Below are 17,358 nucleotides of genomic sequence, written 5' to 3' on the forward strand. Positions count from 1 at the left end.
GCGGGTGAACATCAGCGCTCCTGGGCACGCTACCTCGTCTGGGCTGAACTATCTAACAACCTGCACACCTCCTCGGCCACCAATCTAAGCCCTTTCGAGGTATGCTACGGGTACCAACCCCCGGTGTTCGAACATCAAGAGCCGGAGGATGATGTCCCGTCCGCCCAACAGTTGGTCCGCCGGTGCCGGCGGCTCTGGAACCACGCTCGGACTGCCATCCAGAAGGCCAATCGTCGGTACACCATTCAACACCGCCGCCGGCACCCTCCGGGACGATTGTTCCATGTAGGTGACAGGATCTACCTCTCCACCCGCAACATCAACCTAAAGACAGAGACCAAAAAACTCACTCCACGATTCATCGGACCCTACAAGATCACGCACCGACTAAACCCTGTCACCTTCCGGCTCCAGCTGCCTGCCTCTCTCCGGATCCATCCTGTATTTCATCAATCTCAACTTAAACCTGTCTTCTTCTCCCCTCTGTCTCCCCAGGTCACTGCACCTCCCCCGGTCCGGATCATTGACGGTGGTCCTGCGTACACCGTCCGGCGGATCCTTGACTCGCGAACCCGGGGCCGTGGCACCCAATATCTCGTTGATTGGGAGGGCTACGGTCCGGAGGAGCGTTCCTGGGTCCCCGGGCGGTTCATCCTGGATCCAGCCCTCATCCAGGACTACCGTCGTCGGGTATCCTCCGCCTCGGGACCGTCAGGCGCCGGTCCTGGAGGGGGGGGGGTACTGTCACACACACCGGATCACGTGAGGTCACGAGGACCCGGAAGTAACTTCACGCAGGTATTTAAGCAGGAAGCAGGTGTTGTTTGGCACCAGACATTGAGCTCATGCTCACCTCATCGTCAGGTCCCTTCAACTTCGTCACTCACGTGAGTAAACTCTCTGCTCTTCGGAGCGCTTATTTGCCTGTCTGTGTGCGTGTGAGAACGCGGATTTCTTGGTGGAAATCTCTACTCCTTATCGGAGCGTTCTCAGACCAACTGCGTGATTTACCTGCTCACTCGTGTGTTTCCGCGTTTGAGTTTTCCGTCACGCTACAAGGGGACACATCTCGAACCTTTCATTTCTCGTCAAGCCTCCGTGACAGCATTACTTTTGAATTTCTAAGAAAATATCTAAGTTACTTTTTCAAATAAGTAACGTCAGTTACTTTTTTCCCCATTTATTGACTGACAAGTCTCCTGTGGGGAAATCGGGAGTAAACATGATGTTGTATTCTAGACTAAATGTGAACATGCATTAACTCATCTCACTCACACAAAAAAAAGATTCAGTATTCCTCAAAATGAATAAAAACAGTGAAATGCAAACTCAGATTATGACGCAACCCTGCAATAATTAAATATGTTAAATAAAACAAATATACTTTATGTATTTAATACCATTTTATTAATCAGTGTCTTTGCTGCTGACCTTCGATGATGCAATTCAGCCATAAGCAAAAATTACTTTAGATAAACCAACATTTGTGCTTCATTTTTTATAGCTGAAGAGTGATCTCCTGCATAAATGTACTTTTCTTTCAGCCTGAGGTGAATTCATTCACTTTTGGTGTAAAAGGGTTTTTACATTAGAATTATTTTATATTAAAAACAAAGAAGCAAGCCCTGCCCAGATTTAAAAAGTAATGCAAAAGTAACGTAACACATTACTTTCCATAAAAAGTAACTTATTTCGTTACTTTCTCAGGCAGTAATGCAAAATTGTAATGCATTACTTTTAAAAGTAACTTTCCCCAACACTGGCATTAATTGCTTTATGTTTTGGATAGTTTCCGTTAGTCCAGATCACTTAAAAAAAAAAAAAAAAAAAAGAGAGAGAGATTTAGAGCCAGTGAATTTCTGTATGTGATATGTCGTGCCATCCGAACGAGTCTATTTATGCAAAGCGCTTTCATAAGACACTACTTATGTCTTTAGCAGCGGCTTTATTTCCCGCGTTCTGTTCTATTATGAGGCGCAGCTGCGCGTGTTTGATACGCGTCGCGCTCCGGCGGGTTAAAGTCATCCGAGCTTGAACTTCCACACAAACACACGGAACTAATGAAGATACGCAGCAGGTAATGAGCGCAGGTGTCATTTCACATCTCCTCAGTTCGGCCCCTACGGAGGCAGCTGTGTCTCGAAATATCTCCGAGCGTAAGAGGATTCATAACTTTATGAACAGAGTTTGCGCGGGGTGCATTATGGGATGTACAGTGGCGCCAAACAAATCCTGACTGACGTTTAATTTTGGTTGTGCGAAACAATTAGCCGATATTTTAAAAGCCTAATTGGTTTTTAATCAGATAAAGGCACTTTTAGAGCGGCTAAATGTCAATGAGGCCTCGATTTGACAAAACAACACTCAGCCAGATTAATCTTTTTGCCTCGGATGATTCATGGCGTTTTTTCCATAATGGTTTATTTTTAATGACTCCGGTCTCCGAGAAAAGCTTTTAATCTGTTCGATTGTAATCGTTTGAAATGAATAAACAGCAATTTACTGACCTCTGAACTTTAGAGAACTACTTTTCAGAAACCAATTTATAAAATGCCACATTTTCAAGCCAAAGCTCACTATAGGCCAATTGATTTTCATGACCTTTACAATCATTTGTGATTACTAGATAAGGATTTGAAGAAGCATTTTGACTGAATTTGGTGAAAGCAACTAATTTGTGAACTGGGTCAAGTGATTCATTGTAAAAACCAATTCAATTGCTCACAAATTGGATATGACTTAATACAAAACCTAGCCAATTTTCTAGAAAAATAAATAAATTCAACATTAAAATTCCACTATACATTTTCTTCTTCTTCTTGGTCTTATTTAAAACAGGCTTTTCATTGCTTTCCCAGGGAAATAAACGCAGTCAAACACAAAGCACAGTTTCACTTCACATTTTATTAGAATCTTTCCTAGTACTTCTGCACAGATAAACATTTGCCATCATCAGTATGCAAGCTGTGGCGGGTTATTTCATTAAACCTGCCTCTTGTGACGTTTCTGTTAATGCAAAACAGAAACCCTGGGAACAGAGGAGTACAAATGCCATCGACACACCGCATCTAGTGTCAGAGCGGCCGTAGGCGTCACTGGCGGGCGGAAAACAACAAACGCTGTTGAGACGAGAACGGTGGTAGTCACATCAAACGGAAGGGAAGAGGATGCGCTCGCTAGGTTCGAACCACAGTATGCACTTCATCTGTAAAAATTCATTATCTTAGAGCTGTAATTCAGATGAAAAAATAGAGAACATTTTCTGCACTTATTTTTTAATAATGCAATAAAAATGTATGCAATTAATCATTTTTCAAAATGTCTACTTAAAGGAATGATAATTAGATCCTAACATGTGTGGCAGCTCTTTCGGTTTAACGAAAGAGGCGGAGCTAGGGATTGCGGGAAGGGTCGGAAGAATCAGGCGTCCCCCAAGGCTATGTACTGGGTCCGTCTTGGCTTCAATCTAAAATGACGATCCAGTCTCGTCCCAGAGTTTGTTTCCAAATTATTTGGAGGCCTTCCGATCGATAATCGCTCACCACACAAGACAAAACAACAAAGATGGGCAAACAACAAAAAGAAGAAAGCAAATCCGTAGCGACAACCCAGACCCTTTATTTCAATGTGACATGGCATTTGAAAAGAATAGAAGTTACACTGAAGAAAATTTTTTCCAATTCGCGAGCAGGACGTCTAGTATGTACACCTCATAGTGGGTCACATGACCCGGATCGCCCCTCAGTAGTCTAAGACCTCTATAGCACCTTGAGAAGGCGGATTGCGTGTGTGTTTAACATCACCTATGACTATACGCTTAAATGTACGCCACTTCAACCTCTTGAATAAAAATGATAAATTCAACTTCCTTTTTTTTTCATCTTTTAACATTGTGTTGCAAAGATTCACCAAAATAAAAATCAATAAAAATAATAATCATAACAACAACGGTAATCATAATAAAAAACAGACAGGGTGAATAGTATTCAATATCAACGTCTACCAAGTATGCTACAAAAACAAATCATCTGGCGCTGAAAAACATTGTATCGTCGATTATAGAAGAATACATGAAGACGCGCAAATCTATCGGACACGGATGTGAATGCTAACTGAAAACTGTAGCTTCTGATGCTGCCATAATCGTGATTTTTCTTTATACAAATATTAAATCTATATGTGACAAAAGACATTTAAATACTTGTTAAATCCCACGACCCCTGACTAGAACTCTTCCTGTGACCCCTCCGGACACTTGAGTACAGAGAAAAATACCTGAAACTGTACAGATATAGACTGTCTTTTTGATCTGTGACCGGGTAGCGTGACATTTTGGCTCGAGTTAGAAAAATATTTAGCACTCGTTAGAGAAAACAATCAGGTATAAAGTAAACAGCACGTACAGTGAATGATTATCCCATCTGAAAACGTATGGCGGCTCAAAAGAACCGGAGCGAAGGATTGTGGGAAGGGTCGGAAGAGTGCGGCGTCCCCCAAGGCTATGTACTGGGCCCGCTTCAGTCTATAATGACACACATGCGTCCCACACGCACCGTTCACGGGTGGGAGACTCGGATTAGCACGACAGCGAATAAATGAAACAAAGACATGCAGTGGATGAATCAAAAGTCCGTACGAAGCGTCGACGAACAGATGGTGCCGCACGGCAGCGCTTCAATACATCGGCTCGACACCTTGTTCGCCCTCCTCTGGAGGGAAGTCCGAGTTGAGGAGAGACTCCATGTAGGCTATGTAGCTGGAGCTGTGAGTGTAACTCTCGCTCGGTTCCGGAGCAGAAAGTGTGGGTGCTGAAACAGGAAGTGAGGCTGGGGGAGGCAGGCAAGGGGCAGTGCTGGTGTTTGAAGTAATACTAGCGGGCAGGAAAGCGGTCACTATTTCTGGAGGTAGCGCCGAAGGCTCGATGGCTAACGTAGGCGGCGGGGTCGGCAGACGTGGGCGTTTCGCAGCCAGAGGTTCGTCTGACGGTTGCGCCTGAGGTTGCTGTTGGTTCACAGTTGCCTGTTGAAAAGAAAACAAGATAATTATCCTTTAGCGATGTCAATCAATCACTGTTAGCTTGAAAAACCTTCTGGTTTGACAACCCACAGAAGCTGTAAAGTGTTAAATGAAACGTATATAAAGCGCAGAAACAAACTCGCCCCAAAGTGAATAAAAGCGCGTACTAGACGAGACATGACCCTCTTGGGCAGCTCTTGGGTCAGAGAGTGAAGCTTGCAGTGCTTCAGTAAGATCTGACTTTTTTTTCTTGCAGTCGCAAGTTTATTTCACGCAACTTTTACTTTTTACTGGCAATCTCAAGTTTATATCATGCAGTTCTGACTTTTATGGCAATTTCGAATTTATATTATGCAAATCTGACTTTTCTCACAATTATGAATTTATATCACACAATTCTGACTTTTTACGCAATTACGAATTTATATCTCACAATTCTGACCTTTCTCGCAATTACGAATTTGTATCACGCAATTCTGACTTTTCTCACAATTACGAGTTTATATTATGCAAATCTGACTTTTCTTACAATTAAGAATTTATGACACAATTCTGACTTTTCTTGCAATTACGAATTTATATCACACAATTCTGACTTTTCTCGCAATTACGAATTTATATCACGCAATTCTGACTTTTCTCGCAATTACGAGTTTATATTATGCAAATCTGACTTTTCTTACAATTAAGAATTTATGACACAATTCTGACTTTTCTTGCAATTACGAATTTATATCACACAATTCTGACTTTTCTCGCAATTACGAATTTATATCACGCAATTCTGACTTTTCTCGCAATTACGAGTTTATATTATGCAAATCTGACTTTTCTTACAATTAAGAATTTATATCACACAATTCTGACTTTTCTCGCAATTACGAGTTTATATTATGCAAATCTGACTTTTCTTACAATTAAGAATTTATATCACACAATTCTGACTTTTCTCACAATTACTAGTTTGTATCACACAATTCTGACTTTTCTCGCAATTACGAGTTTATATTATGCAAATCTGACTTTTCTTACAATTATGAATTTATATCACACAATTCTGACTTTTCTCGCAATTACGAGTTTATATTATGCAAATCTGACTTTTCTTACAATTATGAATTTATATCACACAATTCTGACTTTTCTCGCAATTACGAGTTTATATTATGCAAATCTGACTTTTCTTACAATTATGAATTTATATCACACAATTCTGACTTTTCTCGCAATTACGAGTTTATATTATGCAAATCTGACTTTTCTCACAATTATGAATTTATATCACACAATTCTGACTTTTTACGCAATTACGAATTTATCACACAATTCTGACTTTTCTCGCAATTACGAATTTATATCACGCAATTCTGACTTTTCTCGCAATTACGAGTTTATATTATGCAAATCTGACTTTTCTTACAATTAAGAATTTATATCACACAATTCTGACTTTTCTCACAATTACTAGTTTGTATCACACAATTCTGACTTTTCTCGCAATTACGAGTTTATATTATGCAAATCTGACTTTTCTCACAATTATGAATTTATATCACACAATTCTGACTTTTTACGCAATTACGAATTTATCACACAATTCTGACTTTTCTCGCAATTACGAATTTATATCACGCAATTCTGACTTTTCTCGCAATTACGAGTTTATATTATGCAAATCTGACTTTTCTTACAATTAAGAATTTATATCACACAATTCTGACTTTTCTCACAATTACTAGTTTGTATCACACAATTCTGACTTTTCTCGCAATTACGAATTTATATCACACAATTCTGACTTTTCTCGCAATTACGAGTTTATATTATGCAAATCTGACTTTTCTTACAATTATGAATTTATATCACACAATTCTGACTTTTCTCGCAATTACGAGTTTATATTATGCAAATCTGACTTTTCTCACAATTATGAATTTATATCACACAATTCTGACTTTTTACGCAATTACGAATTTATCACAATTCTGACTTTTCTCGCAATTACGAGTTTATATTATGCAAATTGACTTTTCTCGCAATTACAAATTTATATCACACAATTCTGACTTTTTACGCAATTACGAATTTATCACACAATTCTGACTTTTCTCGCAATTACGAGTTTATATTATGCAAATTGACTTTTCTCACAATTACAAATTTATATCACACAATTCTGACTTTTCTCGCAATTACGAGTTTATATTATGCAAATCTGACTTTTCTTACAATTAAGAATTTATATCACACAATTCTGACTTTTCTCGCAATTACGAATTTATATCACACAATTCTGACTTTTTTTCCCCCTCGCAATTGAGTTTTTCTGGCAGTTGCGAGTTTGTATCACCCAACTGTGACTTTTCTGGCAACTGCAAGTTTATATCACACAATTTAGACGCAATTCTGAACTTTTTTCACAATTCACAACTTTTTTTTCCTCGCAAATCTGACTTTGTCCTTGCAACTGCGAGTTTATATCATGCAATTCTGCAACTCGCAATTGTATGTTATAAAATCAGAATTGCGCAGATATAAACTCAATTCTGAGAAATTAAGTCATAAACGTGACTTTTTCGTGAGTTTATATCTTGTAATTCTGAGAGAAAAAAGTCAGAATTACGAGGTTACATAAAGCAGTTCTGAGAAAAAATAAGTCAACATTACTGTCAATTTAGTGTGTAGAAACATACACTACTCGCCCCAAAGGAAATAAAAGCGCTTACCAGACGAGACATGACCCTCTTGGGCAGCTCTTGGTTCAGAGAATGAATCTCGCTACGTTTCAGTAAGATCTGTGTCTCGTCCTGAAACTCCACCTTGAAAGAAATACAGATAGTTTAGACACCTCAAATCATTTTTTGTCAGTTTGCTCAGAGACCATCTTTGTAACACTGTGGAAGAGCAGAATGGAAGAGCATCCAGCAACAACATAACAAGCTGCAAACTTTCAACCAGTTTGCAATCAACACCCTATTCCAGATCAATTCCCAACAGCTTCAAGACCTGTCAAACGTACAGACATCCAGTTACAGATCGCCCGCGGCAGGTGGGAGAGCGCTGCCGCGTCTAGCAAAGGTAAAAGTGACGTCATGAAAGCGATAGGCGCTTGTTACGAGTGCCGTGACTCACGGATCTGATAAATAATGGAGTCTTCTGGCGGAGGAGAGAATCAAGCGGTTCGTTAATGCTGACAGAGGAGTCTCTCAAGAGTTCAGCCGAGCAATGAAACACTGTGTGTGTGTGTGTGTGTGTTTAGGTTTTAATGAGAAAGAATCTGACGTGAAGCAAAACTAGTTCATCCAATGTGTCAACCAATGTATTAACATAGTTTGGTAAGGCAAAAAACTAAAAGAAGAAAACATCTGATTTAGCTTTCTGGTTGTTTTCTGAGTCACTTTTCTATTCAAATGTGACCCAGATGTGAATGAAACCATCGGCCCATCACTGCACAAGAACACAACATCACTTCCTGTAATGAAGCGGCGGGTGTATGTGAAACAGCAGATAAATGGCGGTCTGCTCTCCCCGTCTGCGGTCCATCACACCTCATAAGCTTCATCTACAGACTCCGTAAATCCCCCATGCACCACATCTGCCTAGTTTTCTCATTTTCCCATTAATCTTGCCTTCCTTCCTCTCAATATGTCAGCGGCTCCTCTGTGTACAAGGAAAGCAAACTTTGCACCAAATGTGGGACTCCTGAAAGACTCGGATAAGGCTGGGAATCACAAAAAAGTTGACTTAAAGATGTAGGTTCTTGACCTAGACGTTGCGTGTCTTTACTGGTACAAAAAAAAAAAAATACACAAAAAACAAAGAACGAAAGAAGATGAAATGGCCTGGTTTGGTTTGAAATGGATTACTCTAATCTAAGAATTGTAAAATGGGGGATACATAAATACAAATAAAAATGTAAGATGTGCCGATTACCTGGTAGTATCGGTGGACGTGTTCCTTGACGAAAGACGCGTTGAGAACCCGTCCGTCGACTGTCTTGACCACCACGAGTTCGCCCAGTTCTGGAGGGCCGTTCCTCAGGCAGTCGTGACTCTGAAAGAGAGAAATCAGAGATGATGGATCAAACTGACAGTTATAGCTCTGAAGTCGAACTGGATGAGCCCAATTAACGCGTCAGAGCCACTTGACGGCCATAACAACCTACAGGTAGATTTAGCCAATCTAAAGTTCAACCAATCAGCATCCAGGACAAGAATTATGCATTTAGATGGCAATAAGCTACAAGATGCCATACATTACAGTTATTTATTTTTATGATTAAGGAGGTTTCAGTAACCAAAATCTCTAGAACCTGATTGGGTGAGCCAAATGAATGCGCAAAAGTATGGAAGCCCATTTTCACCACTGAATTAAAAAAAAAAAAAAAAAAAAAAATTGCAACTTTTCACAATTCTGACTTTTTTTAAACTCAGAAATGCATGATATAAACTTGCAATTCTGACTTTTTTCTTGCATTTCCAAGTTTATATCATGCAATTCAAAGTTTTTTCTTGCAGTTGCGAGTTTATATCACGCAAATCCCCCTTTATTTTACAATTCCGTTAATATCTTTCAATTCTTACTTTTTTTCTTGCAACTGCAAGTTTATATCACGCAAGTCTTACTTTTCTCTCACAATTAAGAGTTTCTCTCACGCAATTCAGACTTCTTACTCGTAATTCAGACTTTTTTTTCCCCTCACAATTCTGTTAATATCTCATACTTCTGACTTTTTTTTGTGATTGCGAGTTTATATCTCTATAACTAACATTAACTTGACCACTAGTAAAACTACTAAATATATTGTAGAAACTTCAGTTTTCTGTAAAGCTGCTTTGCAACAATTTGTACTGTGAAAAGTACTATACAAACAAACTTGAATTGAACTAAATTATGACTTTTTTCTCATATTCATATTATGCAATTGACTTTTCACTCACAAATCAGACTTTTTACTCGCAATTCAGACTTTTTCTCACAATTGCAAGTTTATATCACTTTTTACTTGCAAATTCTGACTTTTTTTTCTCAAATTGCAAGTTTATATCTCGCAATTCTGACCTTTTTCTCACAAATGAGAGTTTGTTCTCGCAAATCTGACTTTTTTGCAACTGAGTTTACATCATGTAATTTTCGTAATTTAATTTAATTTATTTATTTTTTAAATTCAGTAGCGGAAACAGGGTTCCATACCAAAACCACTTGGCAACCATAATCACCATAATAATAAAAAAAAACTATAATAATAATAAAAAAAAACAACATGATAATAATAAACCATAATAATAATAATAATAATAATAATAATAAAATAATTAAACAAATCTAGATTTCCACCAGGACTATGCATTTTATAAGGCAATATGTCACAAGAGGCTGTATGTTAGTGATTTTATCATGATAAAGGTGGTTTTAGCAAATAAAAACCACTGTAAATTCCTAAAAATGACTATTTGTTGGTGTTTCTTGCTCACCAGCAGGTTCTCTGGGAAGACGTTGTCACAGTAGGAGCCGTCGTCAAAGTTGACCTCGTAGTAGTTCTGCGTGCCGATGCCGGTGATGGTACAGCGGTAGAACCAGCCGTTGCTGCTCCTGCCGATGACCTCCTGACCCAAAGACAGCTCACGCGAACTATTTTTGACCTGCAGTGGAGGTAAAGCGTCAGTTTGAGGATCACCATGTGCATTAAGATCCCTTCTTAAGTGGCTACGCACCTTCTGATTGGTTTGTTTGTGTTTGTGGCAGGTGACGGACACCACGTACGGCCAATCGGCCGGCTTCATGACCACTCCGGCGAGGAGGGCGCAGGTGACGTGGAAGGACGTGGAGCAGTTGTCCAACGAGCACTGGATGCACGCACCAAAGATCTGCTTAGTCGTTTTGTGGCAGTAGACGCACTTCTGCAAATCATAACAAGGAAACGTAAACATGAAACATGAGTTACAGCCTTTGTAATGTGACAAATTGTCAAGATACTCAATGACATAAAGTGATTTATCAAATAAAGAATGGGAATTCAAGTCAAGGCTATAATGGTAAACTGAAAAAGCAGCTTGCTCTTCAATAACAGATTTCAAATAAAAACATTTATTAATGTGTGAATTATAATACACCTTAAGAAACATTCACAAAGAGTGAATTTTAGAAAACAAAACAAAATTTAAAAAGATGAAAGAAACAAAATGTAAACTGTAAACAAAACGAAAAACTAAAGCACAAAAAAAAAAAAAAAAAAAAAAATGAATGGAAAATGGAGAACAAAACAATAAAACAAACTAGATGAGTAAAGTTTAGGAACAAACTTTGAAGCTGGCTTGATAAAGCCAAGTCTGAAAGTTTGGAGCAATTGTAAAAGCTTAAAGTTTGAAGGTTTAGATACAAAGATTAGAGAGACATTGCTAACATGTTGCTAGCATGTTGTTAGCATGATTAACATCTCATTAGCATGTTATTAATGCGATTGGCATGCTGATAGCATGATTTACACATTTTAACATGTTGCTAGCTTGTTTTTAACATGGCTAGCATGTCGTTAGCATGGCTTTAATGCGATTTAGATGTTAACATTCAGGTAGCATGATTAACATGTTTTGATGTTGCTAGCTTGTTTTTAACCTGATGCATGTTGTTAGCACGTTTCTAGCATTATTAACATAGTATGTTGCTAGTATGTTGTTAACGTTGCTAACAATTAAAATGTTACTAGCATTTTGTTAACATGTTTTTGACATGATTAACATGTTTTTAACATGTTGCTAACATTTTACTAACATGTTTATAACCTGATTAGCATGTTGGCTGCATGTTTCTTAACATTATTTACATGTTTTAACACAATTAGCAATTAACATCTAGAATGATTAATGTTAACATGTTTCTTAATGTAATATGGTTTTAACATATTGTTAACATGTTTTCAATGCAATTAGCACGTTTTTAGCATGATTAGCATGTTGTTAAAGTATTGCTAACATGTTTTTACCACAATTAACATTTTTCTAACATGTTTAACATGTTAACATGTTTCTTAAAGTCATTAAAATTTTTTAACATGTTTTTAATGCAATTAGCATGTTACTAACACGATTAGCATGCCGCTAACGTATTGCTAACATGTTAACACAATTAGTATTTTGTTAACATTTTTAACGTTTAACGCAATTAGCATGTAAGCATATAGCTAACATAATGCTAACATGTTAACAATTAACATTTTGCTAACATGTTTCTAATATGCTTAACATGTTTAACATGTTTCTTAATGTGATTAACATGATTTTTAACATGTTTTAAAAATATTTTTAATGCAATTAGCATGATTATGTTGCCAACGTATTGCTAACATGTTTTAGTGCAGTTAGCATTTTGCTAACATGTTTCTAGCATGCTTAACATGTTAACGTGTTTAACGTGATTAACATGTTTTTAACAAGTTTTTAATGCAGTTAGCATTTTAGTATGTTTTTAACGTATTCCTAACATGTAACATTTTGTTAACATGTTTCTAACATGCTTAGCATGTTGCTAATGTTTCTCAACATGATTGTTTTTAACATGTTTTTAATGCAATTTGCATGTTAGCTTATTGCTAACGTATAGTTAACATGTTTCTAACATGTTTTTAACATGATTAACGTGTTGCTAGCATGAATTAAAAAAAATCCAGCTAAAACCAGCTGATTTAACAAAATTCAGTTAACCTTTTAAACCAGCTAACAGGTCTCAACAGGTTTAATTTGAAAATTGCTCGACCAGTTTAGCTTGCTCTGCTGAAAAAAAAGAAAAAAAAGAAAACCAGCCTAGGCTGGTTGGCTGCTTTTAGCTGGTTTAAGCTGGAAGTAGCTGGTCTCCCAGCCTGACCAGCTAAGACCAGACTGGATGACTAGCTAAAACCAGCCAACCAGCTTAGGCTGGTTTTAGTTGTTTTCAGCAGCAGGGTGACCAGCAAAAAAATGGGCAAAAAACACTTTAAACCAGCCTGGGAGACCAGCCAAAACAAAACACCATGTGACTGAACAAAAAACAAACAAAAAAGTAGATGTTCAGTAACAAACAAAGATATTAAATGAGGAAAAAGTGATTTTATGAATCCATAAATGGGTGTTTCATACCAGAACTGTGCCTGAACCGTGCTAAGTCAATGCTAAACAGCTATTTGGCTTTTGGCTAACATTATTTCCATGTGTCAGCTGAAAACCAGTCATCTCCAGAGCACAGCAGCAGCTCCAATGAAAGATTACAAAGATGAACATTTACTATTAGTTATGTTCACAAAGACAGTCTATTTGGATTTCACACTGACTTAAATGCAGAAATCAGGGTTGATTTTATAGCATGAGACTATTTAAAATAAAAGCACTCAATATTTTAGCATTTCTTTGCGAAGATCCTCTCAAATGGAAACATTTTGTGTCTGTTCCTCCCTGTGTGTCTCCTCATCTCCTTCATTTCCACATAAACCACCTCCAAAGCGCGCGCACACACACAGATATCGACAGGAATAAAAATTCTTTATTAAATTGTCAATACTTCATTTCAGCCCCCTGTGGCCAAGCGGCCGTAATGTACGGCGGCCTTTCGATGCGGCGCCGGCTCGGAAATATTTCATCGGCCGGTGAAAGCCTCTGATTTATCATTTGCCGGGGATTGATCGCAAGACAGGCCAACGGACAAGGGAAGAGGAAAAAAAACGTGTGATTTACGAGCATCGAGCTCGCAGTTATTTATTCATACATCAAGAGCCGGCATCCATTTTGTGTGGTGGCGAGCGGGAAGATAAAGCGGCCTCCTTTTAATCTACAAAACGACGCCGTTTCTTGTTCTAGAGCGAAAACGTGCAATTAACGAGACTAAATGTTTCATCTTCATTCGTTACTGGCGTTTTTCTGCTTGCTAATGGCGAATGGAAGCTGAAGTTGTATGTATGAGAGGTTTAGAGCATGTTTTTCATTGCATCGTGTGCTGAAGCAGCTCTGGGTTGTGTGTTTGTGCCGACGCATTGAGCAGAGCTGAGACGTGCGGCGGAGGAGGAGAAACCTGCCTATATAATCAATGCAGTTCATTTAGCACAGTGAGGAACGACACCTGATTATTCAGGCATTGCATGTCATTAATAATGCATCATATCCTCTGAGAAAGAGAGAGAATGACAGCAAAATGACAAAAGAAAACAAACTTAGAAATGGAAGAAACAAAAAGAGTGAAAGAACGAATAAGACAAAAAAAAGAAACTAAATAATGAGCAAAAGAAAAACAAAAGTGCGAATGAATGAAAAACAGAGGCAGTCAAATGAAAGAATGAAAGGGAAAAGCAAAAATGCATAAATGAAAAGGTAGAAAAAAAAATGCCAACAAATGACTAAAGAAATGAAAGAAACAACAGAAAAAAGCCAAATGAGAAACAAAGAACAAATGAAAACAGTAGAAAATGAATGAAACTACAATATGAACAAAAAAAGAGTGACTGGAAGTAACAGAATAAAAGAACAAAAACAAGAAACAAAAGATCAAGAAAAATGATCTAAAACAAAAAAGCAGAAAAAAATCCCCAAAGAGTATGAAAGGAATAAAAAACATGTCTAAGAAAAACAAACAAATCATAAAACAAAAACAAAACATAAAAAGGAACAAAAGAATAAAAAACTAAAAGAACAAACAAAAACTAATGTAGAAAATGAATGAAATTAAAACATACACAAAAAAAAAACAATAAATGACAATGAATGACAAAAAACAAATCAAAGTATAAAAAGAGAGAAGCAAGAAAATTAGGAATAAACAAGTTACAATGCACAAATTAAATCGAACAAACGAACAGGCGAAAAATGTATGAACTAAAATGAAAAAGTAAAAAAAAAACAACAACAAAACAGCAAAAATGAGAAAAATTTGTGAAATTACGAGCGAAATTAACTAACATGGAACAAGTTGAAAAAAAAAAAAAAAAAAAAAAAAAAAAAAAACTCTACAAACAGAGCAAAACAAGAGACAACGTAAGAAAAAAAGAAAAAACAAATCAAACAAATGAGCAAAAAATTTACAAATTAAAAAACAAAATGGCAAAAAGAGAAAAACGTAAGAAAAACAAAAGGAATAATAAAAACAAATGAAACAAACAAACAACCCAAAAAATTATGAGTGAACTAAAACGAAAAAAGTAAAAAACAATGCAAGAACACAAATAAAAGGAATGAAAAAATGACCTAAATGACAACGTGAACAAAAAAAAAAAAAAAAAAAAGCAAAGCAAGAAACAAACAGAAGAATGAAAAAGAAGAACAAACATAACTAAACAGATCAGTGAAGCCACAAATGAGCAAATGAACGAAACCAAAATATAAAACAAAGCAAAAACACAGAACGAACAAAAAGTGAAACCTCCATTTTAACTCATTAAAATAACGAGGAGGCGTGTCTTGACTCACCAGACTCTTCCTGGTGTCGGGTACGGCCGTCACGTCCACCGGCTCTCGCTCCACCGCGTTAACGAAACGAGCCTCGGCCACAGCGACGGCGCAGATCACGTGAACCCACCTGCGGACGAGACGCCAAACGCACGGTTCGTTTGTCAAATTAGCACGAGCAGATGCCGTGTAGCTCCTCGTAATTGACGTGTGATATGAGAGAAACAGAGGCTAAAATATTAGACCTGTCATCTGTGGTTTTCTTCAAAGCTCCTCCTCTTAAACTGCACAAACAGCAGGCCTGTGACAATAAACAAACACCAATCAACAATAACAAACAAAACTTTACTGCAACAATAACAGAGGTTCAGTAAACAGATTTCTGCTTAAGACTTACATGATTTAAACTACTAAACAACTAATCCATGTTTGCGTGAAAGGCGTTTGCGATACTTACAGCTGTCCATTCGGCCGCAGTACATCGTGAACACGTCCAGCCCTCCTGTTTCGTGTCGGGATTGACGCCGTAACAACCTGACGAAAACAACAACGGAAACTTAGCCATCTACAAATCATACCGATAAATGTACATTTGTACTTAGTTATTTATTAAACAGACTGTGTTTGATTCATCAGTGTATGTTATTTACAAAGATAAATTGTTTCTTTAATTCTTTTTGCATCAAAAACAACTTCTGTTTGATTTAACAAAAATGAACGAAGAATGAAAGAAAAATTAAAACAAAAGACTAAACAAAAAAGCGAAACAAAAACAGATAAGCTGAAAAGTAAACAAAATGTAAATTAAAAAAAAAAATAAAAATAAAAGCAAAACAACAAAATGAAAATCAACAACAAAAAAAAGAACAGTGAAAAAAAGTGTTATTTAAAAAAAAACATTTTGTGATTTGTCATGAAATAAAACTTAAATATTAACTTTAAAAAAAAAAAAAAGTTCAACAAACAAAAGAACGGAGAACAAACAAACAAGCAAAAAAAAAAAAAAAAGAACCAAAGTTAAAAAACAAAAACCAAAAAAAAACAGAACGAACAAAAATTAAAAGATTTTGTAATTAACCATGGAAAAAAAACATAATTTTTTACATTTCTAAAACTTTCAAAAAAGTTTAATAAGAAAAATTAAAACAAAAGCTAAACTGAAAAAATATCCAACGAAAACAATCAACAAAAAACTAAGAATAAGCACAAAATCATAAAATAATTATAGAATACTAAAAAAGCCAAACAAACCAATGAACGAAAACAAAAGTAAAAACAGACAAAACTAAAACAAAACAATGTGTACAAATGTGTAGGTTTTTATAATTTTCTATTTAAAAAATTGCTTTATTCACCTACATTTAATATAAAAGAAATGAACAAAAAACAAGATCAAAGAAACAAAATCAAGCAAATGAAAATCAAACAAACACGCAATGAAATAGAGCAAATTCATTAAAATCAGTAGCCAAACTGAACAGAAACAAATCAAAGGGGAAAAAAAACAGAATTAAAAAAAAAAGCGTAAAACGTAAAAACAAACAAAACTAAAATATATTAAACATATTGTGTAAGATGTACTAGTGTATGTTAAAAAATAAACAGGTTTTTATCATTTTCTATTAAAAAACTTTCTGCACTTACATTTAATTTAAAAAGAATGAAAAGATGAAAGAAACAAAAATCGAGCAAATGAAATTTGAACAAACGAACAACGAAATTGAGCACAAAAAAAAAAAAACAAATTCATTAACACAAAATCAGAATCAAACCAAAAAGGAAACAAATTAAAGGAAAAAAAATAAAGAATGAAAAAGCAAAGACGAAAGTAAAAACAAACAAAACTAAAATATATTAAACATACTGTGTACGATGTACTAGTGTATGTTAAAAAATAAACAGGTTCTTATTTTCTATCAAAAAACAACTTTATTCACTT

The 17,358-nt window shown here is 36.4% G+C and overlaps 1 protein-coding gene across 5 annotated transcripts in view; it reads right to left on the reverse strand.

The window, feature by feature from the left end:
- Positions 1 to 2,884: 2,884 nt before the first annotated feature.
- kdm4b (lysine (K)-specific demethylase 4B) overlaps positions 2,885 to 17,358 on the reverse strand; it is a 69,872-nt gene continuing 55,398 nt past the window's right edge. For 4 of the 5 annotated variants that reach the window (XM_051094912.1, XM_051094915.1, XM_051094913.1 and 1 more), the window contains exons 15-21: positions 15,877 to 15,953; positions 15,665 to 15,720; positions 15,441 to 15,549; positions 10,491 to 10,916; positions 8,950 to 9,069; positions 7,743 to 7,835; positions 2,885 to 5,019 (exon numbers count right to left, since the gene is read on the reverse strand). In XM_051094912.1, coding sequence (XP_050950869.1) covers positions 4,675 to 5,019; positions 7,743 to 7,835; positions 8,950 to 9,069; positions 10,491 to 10,916; positions 15,441 to 15,549; positions 15,665 to 15,720; positions 15,877 to 15,953 — 1,226 coding nt within the window. In that variant the 3' untranslated portion in view covers positions 2,885 to 4,674. The remainder of the gene's footprint in view (positions 5,020 to 7,742; positions 7,836 to 8,949; positions 9,070 to 10,490; positions 10,917 to 15,440; positions 15,550 to 15,664; positions 15,721 to 15,876; positions 15,954 to 17,358) is intronic. The other variant, XM_051094917.1, reaches the window with a different exon arrangement.

This window comes from Labeo rohita, chromosome 22, assembly GCF_022985175.1.
Source record: "Labeo rohita strain BAU-BD-2019 chromosome 22, IGBB_LRoh.1.0, whole genome shotgun sequence".
Taxonomy (NCBI): Eukaryota; Metazoa; Chordata; class Actinopteri; order Cypriniformes; family Cyprinidae; genus Labeo; species Labeo rohita.